The 20938-nt window shown below is 40.3% G+C and overlaps 1 protein-coding gene across 2 annotated transcripts in view; it reads right to left on the bottom strand.

Annotated features, from left to right (window-relative positions):
* The window catches only part of ZDHHC8 (zinc finger DHHC-type palmitoyltransferase 8), a 117875-nt gene that overhangs the window by 6674 nt on the left and 90263 nt on the right, over window positions 1-20938 (bottom strand). For both annotated transcript variants that reach the window (XM_065693202.1, XM_065693203.1), the window contains exons 2-10: window positions 20143-20264; window positions 15809-15966; window positions 12473-12645; window positions 11712-11814; window positions 8418-8509; window positions 6611-6743; window positions 5641-5758; window positions 4823-4932; window positions 818-1854 (exon numbers count right to left, since the gene is read on the bottom strand). In XM_065693202.1, the coding sequence (XP_065549274.1) occupies window positions 818-1854; window positions 4823-4932; window positions 5641-5758; window positions 6611-6743; window positions 8418-8509; window positions 11712-11814; window positions 12473-12645; window positions 15809-15966; window positions 20143-20264 (2046 nt within the window). The remainder of the gene's footprint in view (window positions 1-817; window positions 1855-4822; window positions 4933-5640; window positions 5759-6610; window positions 6744-8417; window positions 8510-11711; window positions 11815-12472; window positions 12646-15808; window positions 15967-20142; window positions 20265-20938) is intronic.

The raw sequence follows: 20938 nt of genomic DNA, 5'->3' as shown, positions 1-20938 counted from the left end.
CAGCAGACAAATCATCTTAACAACTACAATTCACGTGAAAACACTGAAGAAAAACTTACTGGCACTAAACTTCAGGAGACCAACAATAATGGATCTCCCAAATTTCAGTAACTTTCCCCAAAATGTTGGATAATACTGGAGTGAGAAACCTGGGACCTTAACCAGAGGACAGTGTAGTGCAGTCAGTGCCAGATGCAAAGAAAACCTAGATATTTCCAATGAGCTGTCCAGGCCCCCAGCTTGCTGAAATACTGCATCCTTGGGATGATGTAGCTCTTTTCAGACTTTCCAAGCCCTACAGTCTCCAGAAGAAAGGAAAAAGGCATGCAGAAAGGTAAGTGCATACAGAAGTTGCAGCTGAGGATCTTGCTCAGATACCTCCTTGCAGGGGGCATACCCTTGCATGTGCAGTGCATGCTTGCACATGCTGTGGTCCCAACTTTGCCTCTGTGTCCAAGCAATGGCTGGGTCCAGTTTCCCTTTGAACTGCAAACTAAAACAGCTCCACCCCTTTGTGCATAATGGAAGGGATAATCTGCCTCACATCTTGCAAATAATTATTCAGTTCAGCTAAGGCACTAAATCACTATGACTTACATCTTAACTGACCACCTGTAGTTCAAGTAACAGCAAATGTGCAAATGTTTTGTCATCATGAGGTTGTTAGGAGGGTGTTACAGAATTAAAGCACACCCACAAACCTCCCAACCTTGCTGGCCTGCAGCAAATGTAATCCGTGTTGTGCCTCCAGTGAAGGGCTCTCCACTTGCATGCGAACAGATTCTCATTGCTAAGCAGCACCTACAGCAGTACATACCTTTGTGCTCCCACTGATTGCACCTCTGTAATTTCCACAGTGTTTACAAATGAGACAGCCTTCGGGCCTCCATAAGAGGGTGACCTAGGCATCCCTGTTGGGGACGACGGGACCTGGTGGCCTGGAGACTTGTAGGAGCCATTGCTCACCCTGCCCTGTAGTGCTTGATGGGACTGGACGTTATTATTGGCTAAATCAGCTTGCAGAGAGGTTGTGGAAGTCCTTGGTGCTCTTGTCATTGCACTTGAGAGTGAAGACACTGAGGACTGCAGTATAGGATTCCTTGTGCTAAAACTGGTAGCAGCCATCAGATTGTCTCTAGATCCGTATCTCATTGCCATGCTGCGTGGGTCTTCAGAAAGCGTGCTGACTTGCTGAAGGCTGTAAGAGCTAGGGGTGTCATAGACACCTGAGTCTGCAAACACTGAATCAGGGTGTGAGTGGAGGAGCTTCTCTCTCTCTTCCATCTCTTTCCTCTCCTGGATGGATGCCATAATGGTTTTGGAAAGGTTATCATAGCGGACTGGGGAGGGGTCTCGCTGATGCGGAGCTGGGCCCCCCAGCACTGGGCTGAAGCTCTGCGGTGGTTGGCGCTGGAGCTCACTTCCCCTTAGATGGCACATTTTGGCTGATAAATAGGGGGAGTGGTACCCAACAGAGCTGACAGCAGAATGGGCAATGCACTTCCTTCCCGAGGGTGACATGGGGTTTAGCAAGCTGTCATATGAAAGACTCCCATTTCTGTTTGATAGGGAATTGGGAGAAAAGATGCTTTTGTAAGGGGTGGAAGCCGTCCCTTCAGACTTAATTGGATGAAGGGGCACTTTGTCTGTCCCTCTCCTGCCAGCAGATTTCAGGCTCAGGGATCGTGAATTGATGGCAAAGGAATCTATCTGGAGTGGGGAAGACTGATAGGTCTTGTGGAGGGAACTCTTCCGGTAGCTGGGGATGTCCAAGCTGGGTTCAGACTGGTAATCAAGGCTCCTGCCATCCTCTTCTATCAAAGCCCCTTGACTGTGTCCCTCCTGCATGGTGATCTAAAACAGAGGTAAATATGAGAAACACAAGCCAATGATAAGTAAGTACAGGTTTGCTCTCCATAGTGAGTGGATGGGAAGAAAAGAGCTTGATGTCTTCCCTCAGACTTTCAGCCCAGCTACGACACAGGTTCATTACAAGGAATCTCCTAACTCCTGTTCAGCATATGGATGAGCATCTTAGAAGCAAGGAGGAATTATTCATAATAGTGCTAAATAATATTGACAGGAATAGATATGTCAATAAAGGACACTGAAAACACAGAATGAGAGACTTTCTAAGCTGAGACTGAAGTCTCAGTCAAGGTAAATCAGACTGTAATCTGATAATACTGCCCTTGGAAAAAGCACTTCAACTTTTCTACAAATAGCTCTTGAGTTGCAGGATGTCTGGCTTTGCACGCTGAGTCAGAAATACTTTAGGCTTCATTTCAACACACTGGGGACCAGCATACTCTCATCCATCTCGTCCACTTTACTCAGAGCTATGAATATTCAATAATTCTGAATTCCTGGTAATAGGTCTTCAAAATTAAGCACCTAAGCTTAATTAAAGCAGAGAGGCTCCTTCCCACCATTTAAACAACAAAATGAAGCAATTTTCTCTTTTTAATTGCCTGTGTAGGAGAGAGTAGCCATATCAGAGAAGAAAACATAGGCCATAATTTATTTATGTGCATTGAAACCAGACATGACTTTACTTCGTTTTACTCTATGAAAGATTGCTTACAGTCCTGCTCATCTGAAATGCCATTCTATGCTAAAGCAAGTAATTTCTGCCATTATTTTTAAGGAAAAGTTTGACATAATGCACAATAAATTGGCTAAATCAGCTCTGCAAACAAACAATTATTATCAGTCACATATTTAGTCAGAGATGCAGTCTATGCAATTTGTTCTTTATATAACTTCTTTTAAAGGAAAAAATAAAAAAAAATCTGTTTTATTCTGAATTTTTCTTTTTTTTTTTTTTTTTTTTTCCATTGAACTAGAAGATAGGGAAATATGCAAAACAGCTCCCTGTCTTCTAGAGTGTGGTGCTAAATTTGTCCTTCTCTGGAAAAAGGAGACCAAGTGACAGCCTGTAAGGAGGAGGAAAGAGCAATGACGTAGCTTGTAAGTATATCTGTGCTACTTATCCTCATGCCCTGATCCCTCTTTCCTAACAGCTTTCCCTGCTCAAAAGCAGAATTATATTCACAGGCTGAAGAACTGATACAGAAGAGACAACATGATATTCCTCACACCAGCTAGTCTCTTTCCCTCAATACCTTATATTGAGATTTGGCTTGGCAGACAAATACGTGCCATCCTATCTGCTTGCCAAGTGAACTCCTTTTTGTAATATTCCCACTTGACTACTAGAAAGTTGTGACTACTACAAAATTGAACAGTCCACAAAGCTGATTGTATGCACACCAGTCAGCCTATAGTAACATCTTTTTAGGTTAGGATTGAAACAGGAACTCTCAGAGTGAAGATGCTGTAACCTGTTATCATTTCACAGCACTGCCCAGTCCTGGCCTAATGAGAACCTATCCTGCACCTATACTCTGTATCTGTGGCTGTGTACTCAATGAATAGGACAAGCTTGCCTCCCATGGCTCTCCAACTTTTGGGATCATGACCAAAAACACTGTGGCCTGTACGGCTCAAAAGTGCTGGCTGATGTCTGTAAATAGAGTATTTTGAATTGGATGTCAAGCCATTTTTTATGTAATAAAGTGAGGATGTTAGGATATTAAACTTTTTGGATACAGTGCACATACTGTTCTCACTTTCCCTTTCACAAGCCAATGTTTTCTTCATTAAGTGGACAAACCCAGAGAATAACAGCTACAATTACTGCAGTATGACTAAAACACAAACTTAGTGATAGCTGGAATTTCATCATCTCTCACCATCTTTCTTTTCAAAACAAAAAAGACACTGAAAAAATTTTCTTCACCATCTAAGGAACACTCTGTCTTATTTCAATATTGCTACAGTCAATTATATATCTCTACCATGTTTTCCTTTCTCTTACATTACCCCCTTTCTGTTATTGCAGGGGTGACGTTGAAGCTCCTGGGGAAAATAACTGTAAGACTACTGCATTGTGTGTGGTATGTGTGTTTTAAGGGTATCATCTCCACCAGTGTGTGAAGACTTGGATACATATTACAAGCATACAGTTAGACAAGTGATTTTCAAACTGCTGTTCTCAGGCCCTAGGGGGCCAAGGAATATTTGTAATAAATCCATGAGAAATAAGTGAGAAAAACGAGTTTATCAGCAGTGGACTTAGTTTTGCACACTGCTTCCCAAGGAAACAGTTGTAAGCTGTTTCAAAATTCCTAGGCAAAAGTGAAAACAGAATTCCAGAGCAAGTCTCTCTAATTGTCTGGACTTGTTTTCTTGATAGGAGGAAATGATGCCAAGTATTAGGAAGTTTTGGGGTTTTTTTTTGCCATATAACCTACATGTTGTGAGAAGGTGCTCAGGAAGGTCAAACATGAGTAATCTTCCATTAATCTTAACTAAAACATCTCTTGGGATGCTTTAAAAGTTGTTTCTGTTTTGCAAGCTGACATCTTAAGGAATCACTGAGCATGTTGCCTGTTGGCTAAAAGCTCTCATCCAGAAAAGTGCTAAGCTCCCTCTGAAGTGAATGTGAGTTGGCACCTATGTCTGGAGAAGCCAATGGGAAACGATACTTCTCAGCATCTCAGGATCAGGCCGAGACACTGGTAAAGCAGCAGTGCATGCCTGTCAGCAGGACTGACATGTCAAGCTCAACAGAGGAAAGGTGCAAAAGCAGATATGTTTTCCTAGGGAGCACAGTGCAAATATACACTGTCACACAACAGTGCCAAGTGTTGTTATTTACTTTCACACTCTGACATTCACTAGAGCCCTGCAATGAATTTATCCTCAGCTCCATGCTGCCCAGTGTTAGATGGGAGCAGACTCTCCCAGGCTCACTCACCTGCTCAGCAGTAGTATGGTAGTGCACTTTGGGATTGTTGGTGAAAGCTGGTCGATACTTGTACATGGCAGGCGTAGGAGGGCTGATAAGTTTGGGTGAAAGGCTGCCTTCTGTAAAAGAAAAAAAGAAAAGAGGACTTTCTATTGAAATGCATGGACAGAAAGCTATCATCCCTAATTTCTTGCTATCCATGGTCTGCTGCAAACAGATCTATTCTGGAAAGAATAACACTGGCAGTATTTTTGTGCAGAATTTCACTAAAATCAATGGGGTCCTTGTGAAAACAGCCATACACTGCTGCCAGATCAACAATCTGGAGTGAAGAAACAAGGTATAATGTATTAAGTGGGGTGACATATTTTGGTGAATAGTAATTTTGCCGTAACTTGAAATATCAGATTTGAAATATCAGTTAGTTTTGTCTGAGAAAAAAATGAGGGGTTTTGTTAATACTAATAAAGCTTTAATTTCACATTTCCATAAAATAAATAATTCAGCTTGCACTACCTAAGCATTTCATGCTAATATTTCTGATTCCTTAGGTCAAAATAAAAATTTTAATTTTAAAATTGATCAAAAAATTTAAAAAGGTGGTTAAAAGGGTTTAAAAACTCTGCAAAACTGATCTGAAATATCCAACCTAGGCTTGAATGCCACTTCAAGCTACTTTTTTCTCCCTTTACTGCTCTGAACTCCTATAAATAGAAAAAACCCTTTACTCAGATCCCATTACTGTTTTGAAAGAATACCAGAAGCCTTTTAAAGAGGCTAAATATTTTCTTATTATTGAAAATAAAACACTGATCATGTAACTATACCTTCACTGGTCCCCAGCTGACCTTTCAGCTCAGAGTACTTGCTTGGATCTCCCTTGGGTGGGAGAGGTGGTTGCACATCCATACTTTTATCCTCCAGACCTTCCAGGCTAATTTTGGACTGAAAACAACCAAAGAGTCAATCATTACTCACAACTTGGTTAAATAACAGCACATGTCAGAGTGCTGGATGTACCTCAGAACAAGAATTACCTATTCTACAATGACAAACATGATTTAGCATCCACTGCAGACGACTGTCATCTGTAAAATTAGCATTGTCATAACAAGCCAGTATAATTTTAAATGCACTATCCTAGTATACTTGGCATGCTAAATAACATTATCATCATGCTAACTAATATGCGGTAGAAGGCAATGGTGTTTTCTAGTACTTTTCAGCAACTTTCCAGGCAAAGTGTAATGAATAACTATCCATAAAATCTTTCAAGGTGTCTTCTTCTGAATCCACTGCTCTTTATGTGACTAAACAATTCCTTCTATTTTGTAACAGGAAAAACTGGAAAAGAGAACTCAGCTTCTGAGACAATATTTCTTTCACTGGGCCACAACACTTCCTATAGTCTGGAAGCTCAAAACCTATGCAGTACAACAGCTGACCTGGTGGTACAAGGCTTCCCACAAAGTATTAGATTCGTTAAAATTAATTTGGACACCAACAGGTGGCAACTCATGGGACAGAACATAGCTATTGCAAAGAACAGCCGGATCCAGAAGATGCCCAGAGGTATTCTATTACAGAGCTGCAAAAACAGCTGGATCAAGAGCTGCTGTTACTGAATCTGGGTTACTTTCACAGGAGGAAGTATACAACAAGGACTCAACCTCCATCATTTTCTAAAACAAACAAACAAAAAGCATCATCTCAGAGATTTTCTATTACAAACTCTTTCTCAGGCTTCATAATGCTCAATCCATGCTCTTCAAAAGCAGTGCTTGAAGGCTGCCTTACCTTGCTCCGGTTGAGGTTGGCTTGTATCCCGTTGTCACTGATCTTCACTGTGATCTGACGCTCAGATAAATCAGGTCTGAGGAAAGGAGGCTTCACACTCACAGCTTGCTTTTTCTTGGGCTCAACTATGTACCTGATTAATTTTTCAACAGTCAGCATTACAATAAACAATAACCTACGAACAAGGCACAGAGACAAAAAAATCTTCCTGCTTCCAGGGTATGATTTAAGAATGAGTCAGAATCTAGGTAAGCAGACTCCATTTCACTGGATATAATAATTAAAAAGCAATAAAAAGAGCTTAGTGATCAAAAAGAGAGGATGCATTAAAAATCCCAAGCAATTTCTGCGACTGTGATGGACATGAGTGCAATTCACATGAAGAGAAAGAGAGGCCTACCACCAGTGGAAGTGATTTACTATATCTTACCTAGTTAACATGAAACAGCTTCCCTGTGGTGGAAAACAATGGGTGCGGCAATAAGACCCAGCACATGGGAAGTTAACATGGAGAATATGATGTGCAGGCAGTTTTAGCTTACCACATGGTCACTTGTGTATGTAGCATGCTTAGTGTTTTCAAATAAAGGGATGTAAAAGAAATAGGTCTATAGGAACCAACAAATTTAAATGGCAATGGCTGACTTTAAATATCTGATTTCTTTCTAGTTGACTAGAATTCTGAAAGTGCAAATGGGCAGTGGCTGTACAATGCTCAAATACCAATACACACAAAAGACTTCTCTGTTTTATCTAGTGAACAGGACATTCTAGTAGTGATGGCTCAGTGATTTTCAATACACAGGACAATTTGAACTGGTCTTCACAAAACACAAACATTCTGCTTGCTGAAAGTCTGAGAATAGTCATGATGATGATAGTACTCACACCCCTCTTAACAGGAGTGTCTCCCAGCTTCTAATATCTAGCTCTCTTAAAGTATCTTGACCTGATTTTTGCATTTCAGTAATTTTGAGAAGCAGCCATTCGAGTGTCTTCACTGTAACACACATAACAGTCTTTTAGGACTTATTTGTTGCACAGCAAAGGGAAGAGAAAAAAAATGGAGGCAGATAGTAGAGCCAGGGTCTGGAATCGCTCAACACCCTGAAAAGGCTCAAATAAGTCTTCTTGTAGTATGACTATTAACATGTCTGCATGCTGGACATCTCCTGCACCTAGGATATTTATACTCCATCTGATCTACCTCATTAAAATCCTGGTTTTAAAATGTGAAATGATAAATCCATTTCCCCAAAAATAGAAAGCCATAAATAAATCCCAAGTTCCATGATACAGACTTCATTGAAAATCTGTTTTATGATAATGAAAATGCCAGTGAGATTGAAAACCACAGCAGCCTTAAATTAGATTTAAGGAGAAAGGCTGATTTTCGATTCTTGCCTTTTCTCCAGCAGATTAGAATACCTGGATGATGACTGTACAGTGCAAAAGTCATGTTGGGAATAAGGTAACATATGAAAACTTACCTTGTTACTGAAATCAAATAGGTAAGTTAGTGAAATCAAGGTTATAGGCTTTTGATATAATTTGACATGCTCATTACAAATAAACATTTCTGGGATGAGGGTTATGAATAACATGAAGAAAGCAACTGCTTGGACAGGTTTGGGCAATGCAACAGTGGGAGAGCTATCACAGAGCTCTGCCTTCAAGAGCGCTTTGCTTTACTTCCCTGATATTTCATCAATGGTCCTTTACTTGTGAGCCTAACCAAGCAAATTTTCTTCCTCTGTCCCAACAACTACTCCATCTCCCTCACTCCCAGCTGAAGCATTTCTCTTACCTAGGAGCCAAGGGGCTGCAGAGAACATGTTCCACATTTCCACAGCATCCTCGGGTAAAGGGATTCACTCCTCCACGGAATTTACCTGTCACCTGCAAACATATTCAGGACAGTGCTCAAACCTCTGGTTACATAAAAATCATCATCCAACCCTCAGAAAGCCAAGAACAAGTATGCCTTACTCTGACCCTTCTGTCCTTCCCAAACAGATCCCAAATATTCTTTGAATGCTGCACTTCCTCTCTCTTGCACTAACACACCATCTTCATCAGCTGCTTCTAGCTAGGAAGCACACTAACTAAAGATCCCTTCCCAAAAGGGCAGTGTGCGGAATGTGACTGAGTTTCGAAGTGGCAAGATTCACCTGTCCATGCCACCCCTGTAATTAGATTCGTGCCTGCTGTCAGCGAAACTTCCTGCTTTGGTCCCTTCCATTGCTGTCACTTCCACTCCTCTCTCGGCAAGTCCCCTCCAAACAAACAGGAATGTCAATTCAACATTCGTAATGTTGGATGAAAGCAATGTTTCCTTTCTGTCAGCATCCCATCGCTAGTGGCAAATACTACGAACCCCTGCCTTATGCAGGAGGGTGCCAGAACTCCCTGGTGATTAGGATGTTTGCTTGGAAATGAGCTAGTTTAATAAAAGCCAAGCCTCATTAGACTGGCGGGATCCATTCAAAGCTTCATAAGCTTTATAAAGGGTTTGTATTCTCTACAGGCAGATACTTGAAAGTAACCATATGGGGATAAATACCAATAAAGCCAGAGAGATTAATAGTGGTTGCCATTAAAAGCATTACTGTTGCTGTTTGCAAGTAATGCATTTTAATCATCTCACAGTTTTGATCTAGCAACAAGTTTACAGAGTACCAGAAATACTTTAATTATTTGCACATAAAATAACAACGATTAAATGATTTTGCAATATATTATGCTGGTCTCTTTGATATAACATAAAACTCTATAAAAGGCCAAGAGAGAAATGCTGGAAGTTATGAGGGTTGGAAGACTAACCTCATGACTAAGCCATGGGCCTGGGACATTTGGCACATGTGCATTTAATCCTGTGCTTAAGCTGATTTGTGCCAGATGCTGGCAAAGCTCTTCATATCTCTGTGCCCATTTTCTCAAACACAACATGAAAATAAAATTTCTCTAACTCACAGATTACTGTACTAATTATATCAATTTGGTTTCTAGAGTAGCTTGAAATCCTCTGATAGAAAGCAGTCTAAGAAGGAAGGATATTTATTTATTCTATTCAGAAACTAAAAATACCAGGATATGGGCAGATGTTGGGTTATGGGTTATTTTGATTCCATAAAAGAATTTCAGAGGCATTTGTAAAGCTCACAAACATCTCACATCAGCCTCTGTGCACTCCTCAATCACAGTTTGCCTACCATGAATGCTCAAACCCAATGAACTCCAGAATGAACAAATACCAAAAATTTACAATAAAATACCAAAAAGGTCTGTACCACTGCCTATAAAAGTTACTGGGAAAAAAGGAAGAGTGTAGCTAAACATATTGTAACTGGAAACCTGAGAGCAGATAATGTTACAGATAGGCAGTACGCACAACTGAACAGAAACTAAAACTAGGTTATATTTAATCTTTTGAATGGCATAGGAAAATGAATTAATCTTAAGTGGTTTGGTAGCTCAGGAAATCAAACCAAGCTAGGATACATTTTCCAATAGTTATTTCAACCAAATTAAACACAAAATTCTCAACATTCTTAATGTTAATGTAGCCACAAACACAGCAAGTTAAAATTTTAACTTTTTCTCAATTTAAATCTTTCCTTTCTCATCAGTCTAAAACTTTCATGACCAGTTTTCATTACTGCACAAAGACAAGCTTAAAACAGACCATGATTTGGGCTATGAGACCAAAATGCCCTGGTTTTCATGCTACTATTGTAGCATGAATTACTATTGTAGCATGTACTATTGTTAGCACTATCAAACCTTATTCTTGGCCAAGATCAGTTTTACAATTAAGAGCAGCTGATTCCAAGGAGGATAGAAAAAGCATTAAAAGATCTACAGCTATGGTAAGCCTGCTTTGTTCAGAGGCCATGTTAGGCAACAATTCAGGATGACTTCAGCCTCTTTGTGTATGTAAACCTCCCACACTATTCTGGATAGAAGTTTGTATTGTCTCTTGTGGGATAGGAGACCATCTTATCCCAGTTCCTGACGGCCTGGCCTCGGACAGATGTCTTCAACTCTTACAGTCTGCAGAGAAGCCATATAAGCACGTAAGCATGGAGCCATCAGCCTGCAGGACAGCCAGAAGCACACTGCTCAGCATGAGCTACAGAGCACCCACAGGTGCAAGAGCAGTAGAAACACATTTGAAAAACAAAAACTGAAAAAGACGTGTGATGTGAGAAACAGTGAAAAAACCCAGGTGTGTGAGGGCACTTTGAGTGGAGCTGAGACAGGGCAAAGCCCTGGAATGCATACAATTAATTAACATTGGGAAGAAAGCTGAAAATGCTGTGTGCAGCTGACTGGCACTTTGTGTGACCCAGTGTCAAGCTTTCTAACTGAGCTACCCCTTATGAACTGCAGGGCCAGTGATCCCATGACTAGATTGCTATCACCCATATTGTGCTATTGATATGCACAGGCATATTGGTCTGGATCCCTCACGTAAGGGCTGTGGGTTATATACATTTGAGTAACTGCAGTGGAACTGAAGTTTTACAGGCTTTTTGGCACAAGATGTCATGTTGGCACTTGGTTTGGAGAAGCAAAACAAGTTAAAACCAAAAGCCTCTCCATGTGCGTGCACATATGCATGAGAACAAGAGACAGACAAAGAGAGTGAGACAAAGAGCTAGTTCAGACCTTAATATGTACAGTGTGGGTTAACTGGGGGAGTTCAAAATATCAGGAGACAGGGCAAAAGCATGATATAATCTTTTCCTTTCTTTCTTTCATTGAAACTTATGGTTTCTTCAGTCTGACTCATAAAGCTTGAACTTCTGGGGTTGATGATACTCCACATAAAATCTATTTCAAGGCCATGAGCAGATTTTAAATGGTAAATAAGCCTGCAATGATCCTCTGTGTTTAGAAGGGGGAAATCTTTGCTTGTAGTGCATTCAAGAAAAAAATCTGAGAAAACTAGGCAATCTTCCTTGATCTTCATAAAAGCTCCAGTAAAAGTGTTACTGCTGAGATCTGGATCATTTTTTGCTTTACCTAAGCTGACTTGATGACTTTCCTTCCCAACTCAGCATCCTAGCCACCAATACGGAGAAACATTGCTTCTTACCTGTTCATTCGTTGTGCGCCCTCGGGCCACTAGAACAATATGGAAGCCAGTGAGACCAATGACTGGAATAAAGAATAATCCAGCCACACACATGACAGCCATTCTGTATACAGGAGTTAAAGAAACTGGGGTACATGAAGGGGAAAAGAGGCTATGAAGGAGAGGGAAAGGAGCAAAAACATATCTTGGAAATAGGGAGGGTGTCCCTCACCTTTAATTATTTAACTGAATTTAACTGCTCCTAGCCTGAGTCCTTGTAGTTGACATTGCTAAAAATAATGTGAACTCATTGATTTTGACTCTAACCATCTTGTAAAGACCATTCTGCCTAATATATCAACAGATGTCGCACCCCTCAGAGCCAGCGGTTCATGTATTACATTAACATGCAGGGGGGCTGCTTCCAGGGCAAACTCTCTTTTAAAATACAGTAACTTTTAAATAGAGTAAATGGTACCCAGCAGTTTAGAGTCACACCCATTGGAAGTAAAATTCAGGGAGGCAGCACATTCTTCTGCTGGGTTGTCATGGCAAAGATTAAGATCAAAGACCAAAACAAAAGGTCAGCGTTTTGGGAATAATTGACGGTTATACAGGTAAAATGAGTACAGAGGAAAACCTGCACTTTACAGGGTAAGAGTAATGGAGGATCAGGAGAGGAGCAGATCTCCACCAGTTCCAGAAAGACAAATCTTCAGATTCATTCTTTCACATTTCCCTCAAGGCCACCTTGGGTCTTGAAAGACCAAAAAGAAGGATACGTAATGGTAGTATGAGCTGCTCCCAGCTTTTCCATATGGTTTAGTACGAAGATGAGCCCAAAGGTGAATACTCCAACCATGTGCGTACTTAAGGACAGCAAGAAGAGAAAAAAATAGCGATAGTTCCTCCGTCCTATGCAATTGTTGACCCATGGGCAGTGATGGTCAAAATCCTTGTAAAGAAAGGGAGAGATAGGGAACAATATCCAAACAGTGAAAGGAAATCTATTGTCTTGGAAATAAATCTGAGCCATTGTCAGTAAAATTACATCAGGCTACTCTGCAGCTTTACAACATGCTAGAATCTCTTTATAAGGCTTACAACCAAGTGGTTTCTGTCTCTATGGATGGAAAGGTACTTGAGTGTTTATAGGGTTCAAAAAGAGTTACAAAAAATGAAAGATTATTTATCTACTAGCAGCAGATGCACTAATTTTTTGTCATCACTAGCATGAGTCATCAATAGCAATGACATTGTTATAACCTAGAATGTTCTGAAGATGCAATACTGCTGCAGGATTCTCTGCCCCATATTTTTTTATTTATACTTATCTGAATGAAACCACTTCAAACAATGCACATGATGTACTTTTTTACCAAGCAGGTCCCCAAAGAAAAGCAACAGCTGGATAAGACACAGGCAAAGTTCTGCACAAGATCTTTAACAGTTATGAACCCAATCCTGACTATTTGCCTCATTTAAAAGTTCAAAGTCTCTCATAAAATCAGATCCCTTCTACTAGGAGATTTAATAATGAGGGCAAGCCACTGACACATTCCAAGTGCATTTATACAGTTTCATAAGCACATATATCCACTGTCTTCAATGGGATTATTCTTGACGTTTGAAGACAAGGTGCAAAAAATAACCCCTCCTTATTTCTGTATTTTTCAGAACCAATAGCTCACGCTCATTACAACAAATGAATTGTTTATTCTTTGTTTTGTGGTAATGTTATTTTTAAACATTCCTCAATGATGACAAAGGGGTTTTTGTATTCTTAAGTTTTGCACAATGTTATTTACCAAAATTTCAAAATACAAGAGTATGGATTGGAGCTTTTTCAAAGCACATTAGAAAATGACAGGTCTTTTAATATAGATCATTTCAGGCTATATCTGAAATGCTGACATAGCATACGTTTATTATGCAGATCTGATTGTATGCAGCTCAAAATATCTATGGATTGAAACTGTGTAAGTAACCACTGCAAACACTTCAGTAAAGGAAACAAAAATATCTGACTACTTTTGTCACAGATTCAATTTTGGGTCCCTCTGGTCACAGCAGGCTTTAGGATTTTAAATTATTTTATTTCTGCAAGTGTTGTCAACTTTTGTTGTTTGTTCATTTTTATCAAATTAACTCATAAGTTTTCTATTTGGGAAGAGAATTTTTATTGCACATTCTAGATTGAAAGTGGAAAGATGTGAATTACACCCCTGAAAGGGTTCCACGTGGAACAGCCAGTAGTCACTCCTATCACTGTCTGCAAGCTCTTCCAGAATAGATGAGTGGGAAATAAGCATCACAAGAATCAATAAAACATGCTGTTTAAGACCATGATTTATTGATTCAGAAGTCATTAATGCTTTTTGCCTATATTCCTCCACAGCAGTCATAATTTAATTATACAAGCAGAGCTTCTTACTTGCCCACCAGAATAGTAAGGAACATTCAACTGATCTGACCATCAATAAAACTTCTGGAGAGCTAGACAGAGTCACCTTGCATTCTGCTACTTTATTTTGGTTCCTTTTGGATTTTCTCCCATTGTCACTTCTGCTGCAGAACAGAAATCCCTCCATGGAGGCCTTATGGCAGCATGAAATGGCAAGTGTTTATGCCAGTGAGTTCTGAGCAATCTTCTTCTGAGAAAATTTCATTTGTTCAAAATGAATTTTCATGCTGAGCCACTGGGGAGGGCAGAAGAAGGAAATTCCATGGGACAAGTGAGAATTTACCATCATCTGACCAATGCTCAAGAGCTTGGATTAGTGAAAACATTTATGTTTTAAAACAAGGAGTATGTGACACAGGTTTTCCACAAAAAATCCAGTTCTATTCAACAATTCACAGCAATCTGAAGAAACTGATGCAACTTACGAATAGCTGTTGCTATTCCTCTCTACCCAGGGACCTTGGCAGCTCCTTACTCTCCAACTTCTCAAATCCTGCATCCTTCTAAAGCCTTCTGCAACAGGACAGCCTTGTCCTATTTATTGATGGTTATTAGGCACAGCACTGCTTCCAGATAATTACAACTTAGATACATATTGCCCTGAAGGAGAAAATGACTGACACAAGATAAACCCAGGCAGCCTTCCTCTCACAAGTAACTGAGCTGCTTTTCTTTGGGACTATTCCCTTGCTTACGGCAAAGAGGATTAGGACAAAGATGGTATATACAGTATTCTAGCTGACGTTGGTACTTTTTTCCTTCTCTGATTAGTAATTCCTTTCATCTTAATGGTACAGCTGAATATATTTTAGACATATTAAAGATTTCATCTTTCTTTCGGAAAAAAAAAATAGACCTTGCAGCAGAAATGATCCTTAAGAAGTGGAATTTTTAGCTCAGCAATAAAAAATCCCCCCTGGCAATATGCTGCTGTGGATACAGCACTCTGTACTTACAAACCTGGGAGACATAGCCGAAAAGCACATCTTACTGTTTGGGGTTATTTTTTAAAATCCTGTGCCTCACCAAGACCCTAAAGCTATTAAGAAACATGAAACCCCATAATTCACAGCAACCAACATTAGAGCCATGAATGAGTTCATGCTCTGAACTTGGGTGTTGAAACAAACATGGGGTCCTTCTATTGACTGGAGAACCACGTGCTAAATCCTGAGCTTGGTTTTCCTAAAGCTCATACACCATTCTAGCTTCTCTGTCCACTAATGTAGGCACCAGTTTGTTCTGAATTGAATGCTGAGTGCTACGCTCATACATGAGAAGTTACAATGGTTCACCCTAAATTTCCTGCTCTCCTGAACTCTGCCTCTACATCAACTCTTTTATTTAATCCTTCTTTACATTCATGATCCCTTAGCTGCTTCAATGAAAATATAGCCAGCATTATAAATGTTTATTCTAATTATTACTAGCAACAAAGCCGATATCAAACATTATTGTGTATTTAAGACACATCATAACTGAGGGCTATGTTTCAAATGGTACTGATTAGTAGGAGTCCATCAACAAGGTTACAGCTGAGAACTTTCAAGAACTGAAATACTGGGGGAAGCATCTCACTGCATGTTTTCAGTAGGATATGCAACCCCATCACTGAGGCAAAGCCAAGAGATCAGATAATCAACAGAACTGTTACCTCAACACAGTTGTCACAGACACTGCAGTGGGAGCAACGTGGAGGGCGGTAGAAGTGGCAGGTAGCACACCATTTCATCCGTACTTGGATTCCTTTAATCTCCACGTTCTTGTAGAGTGGAGCTCGGAAGTCGTCATCTTTATCTTCATCTTCATCTGCTGCTCAATGCAAAACTAAAAGTTAGTGGAAATAACAGGGTAAAGATAAAAGAGCTAACTCAGTCAGTGCCTTGGATACAGGGGCACTGCATGTGCTCTTGGGCTTGTCAGACAACTAACAAATCGGTGGAAGTGATGGACTGTCAGAACTGGTTGTTCAGGCCACAGAACACTGCAGTGATCAAGGCTCATTTTAGCATCTCCCGTAAGAGTGCTGTGCAGCCTTACTTACCAGCCCCCGGACAAAGAGAGGTGCCCAAGTCATCTTATGAGTAAGACGAGCTGCAGACTAGAGTCAAAGGGGAGATGGAAATCACCCAAGCTTTTGTGAGAAGTTCTGCCGCATGCATTTGGGATTAATTCAATGCTAGCCTACCAGCAGATGAAGTGAAAGGAATTACATCAACAAATATTAGAAGACTGTGCTAGCCCAAACCTCAGAAAGCAAAACCCAGATGACCCTGAAGAGTGTCAGTCCACAATCATCCCAAAGACCTGTTGCTGCAGGAAGTCTGAGACCACAGTGAGATTTACTATTCTGAAGCTATCTGTGTGCCCATGGAAAGTCCTTGCATCAGTGCTTACTCATTTATAGTGCATTCTGTGCTCACCTCTTCGTAGCATACTCAGAATGCTCTTGCTTTAGTAGCAGTACATAACTGGGAAGATCTCACCTCTCTCAAAGGCAGAATGGTTTACTGATCTGAGCACAGGACTGGGACTCAGGAAGTCCTGTATTCTAATTTTCCCACTCTGTGGCCTTGAGCTAGTCATTTAGCTTTTCTTTGCCATTAGTAAGACGAGGATGACAATATTGCAGTCATCTTATTAGGGACAACGCAGAGAGCAGATGGTTTATCATCTCAGCTAAGTGCTGCCCTGTTTAAGAAAAGAGGCCATTTAAAAATAAATGCACAAAATAAAAGCCACACTATAATAGCAAATACACATTGGGAAGAAAAGGAAAAATATGAGAATGACGTTCATGAAAGTTCATCTTTTATTCTAGATTCCTGTGATCTTTATTTGTTTCCTTTTGACACAGGAAATCTAAGAAGTTTGCAGCTATTTAACACCTGGTTAAACATTATAGTGCAGCTGGCACTGGCTGACTGAATCCAAATTAGGCGGAATTTGATAATAGTGCCCCAGTGGGCCATCAATCACCATCATTTAGTTCTATATTAAATCTTCTCTAAATGTGCTATCATGATACAATCTCCACTGACTTCAGAGGGAGTTTCTCCCTTCACTTAGATGAGCTCGGGATTTAGCTCAGCTACCGTATTTACCTTTCAGGAATATTCTCTGGATTAATGTTTGTGTATGGAAGTAGAGTGCTGTACTGGCATCTTTTTCTATAATTTCCCTCCATGACTAGTCAGTGGGACACCCAGTGAGAGCTAGACTCTAAATCCCTTAGGCACTTCTATAAATACAATCTTTATATTCTTCAATACTATTATAAACTAGCCCATGCTGTATAATTCATGTGGGCATATGAAAACAAGACACTAGAACAATTAAACCGTTTAAGCTTTTGTAAAAAACCCTGACTCTGCAGACAAAAAGTCTGTACATTGTAGATATCTACATGCAATTAAACACATTAGTATTGCAGAACTGACACATACTTGAAGAGTTCGTACAATATAGATTCACATCAAAAATACTGAAAGCCAGTTTGCAGTTGATATCTGTAATTAGTCAGCAACAAACATTGCCAGTCTCAACCCAGGCTGTAAATCAGATTTGTCAGTGTAGCCCCAATATCAGTGACTTAATAATTCTTTTCCTTCTCATCCATTTTGGTGTGTTACTGGCAATTCACTCACACAGAGCCAAACCTGATTTATACCAGAAACATTCAGAGAGCCAACAAGTTAAAATATGAGTCAAAAATGAGTAATGGGTATGGGAGTTTGATTCAGGCCCTCTTCAACACCATATGAGTGAGTTGGGTTTATCTCCCCCATAGCCCAAGTTCTATCTGCCAGAGAACCTGTAAGTTCATATGACAGAGCTAGAAATGTGTTTATTTCCAGCTTTCAGTGATCTGAGCAGAAGAATACATTGGCAGAGGAATGTATCTTACTACACGCTTTCTCATACTCTGATGCACTGACACAGGGCAGCCAAGTCTAGTGTTTTTATAACATATCATATGATTTTTGCTGGCTTCATTAAACAAATCACGTGATTTCTTTAGAATCTCAGCTTCTATATAGCTTATTTGTTGTTTTGGTTTTGAAGTAAATTTATACCTATCAGAAATGTGCTAAGAAGCTGGAAAATCAAGAAGACTCAACCTAATTTCAGTAACAGAAAGCAAATAGCTTTATTGTATATTCATTTTACATCACTCCTACAATTGTTGAACTCCTCACACTGGCAGCTCTGCGGGTGGCGTGGGGTGGTGATAGCTTTTTTCACATGCACACTTGTGATCTGAAATAACATCTGCTCCTCTTTCCTCCCAGCACTGGTAATTTCTAATCTTTTCCATCTTTTCTTTATCCATTTGCTTCCTTCACACATCTAAGCTCCTATTCCATCACCTTCTTCCAGGATGACTTCCATCCCTTTTCCAACTTCTCCCTTTGCTACCAGCCTCTTCCAGACCAAGCACACACATGTCACAAAGATATAAGACCAAGACATTATAAATTAAGAGAGACAGATGAAAGGTGAGCTGTAAGAACTCCTCTTCCTGCTTTGCTCCTGAATCCCTTGTGTTAAGGGAGACGGGAAGGAAGGCAAGATGATAAGAAAGTTTCAGTTTCTGTCTGATCTCCCTGCGTGTTTCTCCTTTAAATGCAAAGTCCAACAGAAAGAACTTGTTTGAGAAAGAGAAGTGCAAAGGAAAGTATGAAATTACAATACACTCAGTACTGATCTTCATAGGGCATGCTGAGCACCTAGCTGCAGGCTCCTGCCTGAGGGAACTACACTGCACAAAGATATTGGATTTCCAGACTGAGATTTTTAAAACTGAGCAACTTAATTCCAGCTCTCCTCCTACCAAAGGGAATGAGCACGGTTGCTTTCAATAACTTTACACCCAAAGCATGTTTAACCACTGCTCTCTGCTGAGATGGAGGAACTAAAAAGCCCAGGATTATAAATCCTAAATGCTTAAACTCTTTTGAAAATCTCAGTAGCATCTATTTGCACCTTTAAGCACCTCAACATGGCATCACTTAATCTTGTACAAATGACCAAATCTTGCCTTTGTCTTTACACACAATTATTTCCTTAACCAGAGTGCTGCAACACTTAATTAGGGATTCAAAACCTTCAGCTGAAAGGAATAGCAGACAGTTACTCATCATTAAACCCGGCTACCGGGAGAAACCTGGCACTTGCTATTCAGGGAAGTCAGCAGGACAGGTGCCTTGTTCTTGTTAGGTAGCAATTCAAAATAGATACTGAATTCAGTGAATAGAAGTGAGAAAGCACAGCTTGCACAGAGCACAGATCCATTGGTTTAGCAAGAATGCCTAGAGCAACCTCTGCTGCAAACTCCATGTGAATAATTATTGGAAGACAGATAAAATGAGGTGATAATTCTCTCATTAGGATGTGTTAAAAGAGATAGCTGCACTGTGGTTCCCATTACAAAAGCTGAGAGATCTTTATCCTAATTTAATCAGCTGTGAATCAGTACTAATTTAAGCAGGCATATCTTTCTAAACATATACATTTTTAGACACTCTCAGGCAAGCCTTATCCATTATCTTTTTTCAGTGTTCAGTGCTTTTGCATTTGTTTTGAGGCTTTTTGGAAGGTCTTAGAGGAAGCTGTTTAGCTTCTCCCCTCCACCATGCTACCTATTGTAAAGACAGTGACTTAAATCCAATGTGCCAGCATGACACAAGGGATAGCAATCACAATCACATCAGTCAGGATTGGTACTCAACGAGAACCATTCTGTGCAGCCCTGTGCCCTCAACTGCCAGCCTGAGCAAGTGCAAGGACAACTGGCACCTAGCTCAGAATAGAGATGGAGGGTATCCAGCATCTCACTACTATCCCTCCTTTACTGCCAGCTGAGCATAATAAATAATGTCTACCAGGAAGAATACCAGGGGAAAAAAAAGAGATTAGTCAGCAAACAGAGTATACCTACTTTGGCTTGGGTTTTCAAATTCCCTCCCAACAGTCCCATTTTGTTACCTCGAGGGAAAACTCCAGGGTCCATGAAAGTTGCCATGCTGAAGTTTGCCAGTACAAACAAGAACACGAGTCCATTGTACACTGGGATGGCTGGGGAAATGGCTTTTGTCAACCAGGGGCACCTGTGGAGAAGAAAAGTTGTAGGTAAAGGCTCCTTGGCTCTAACACCTAGTTTCTTCCCACTCACCAACATCACATAGAGAAGTAGTCTCATCCCCTCCCCACCAGCCATGCAGCAAGGCTGAATATGCAGTTAAACCACAGAAATTTCCATAGAGCCAGTTTCAGTGATCTAAAGTACACTGCAGACAACCTCTGTGAGGCTGCTTTGTTCCATAGCACAGAAAGCACCAATTGTCCACTTGGCTCATAAAGCTTTGCAACCCTATTGACTTATTTGCAACCTAGCATTTTCCTTATCTATCTGTGTAAAAGCTCCATCCCATTGTCGCATTTCTGTTTACTGTCTATGTAGCCTTACTGCAGTTGCTGCTACTTTTAGTTTTCACTGGTGTAAAGCAGAATAGGGTTTTTAAACTACTGGTCTCCAACAGCTACAGAGAGAAGCACGCTCACTTATTGCTATACTTCCCTGAGTGGTTTTTAACTACAAATAACACTCAAAACTTGACACTACAAAACCTCTCCTTGGGAGAAAGTTTAGTCAGACCAAGCATGGACCCTGCAGGTGTCAGGAGAATGTAAGAATGCAATACTGAAAAGAAAGTGGATAGCATCTGCCATGTGAACACTTTGAGAAACACTGGAAAGGCTTGTTGCCCACCCAGTGAACATA

The sequence above is a fragment of the Lathamus discolor genome, chromosome 12, assembly GCF_037157495.1.
Source record: "Lathamus discolor isolate bLatDis1 chromosome 12, bLatDis1.hap1, whole genome shotgun sequence".
Classification (NCBI taxonomy): Eukaryota; Metazoa; Chordata; class Aves; order Psittaciformes; family Psittacidae; genus Lathamus; species Lathamus discolor.
The sequence above is the reverse complement of the archived record's forward strand: the minus strand, read 5'-3'. Positions and strand labels throughout refer to the sequence as shown.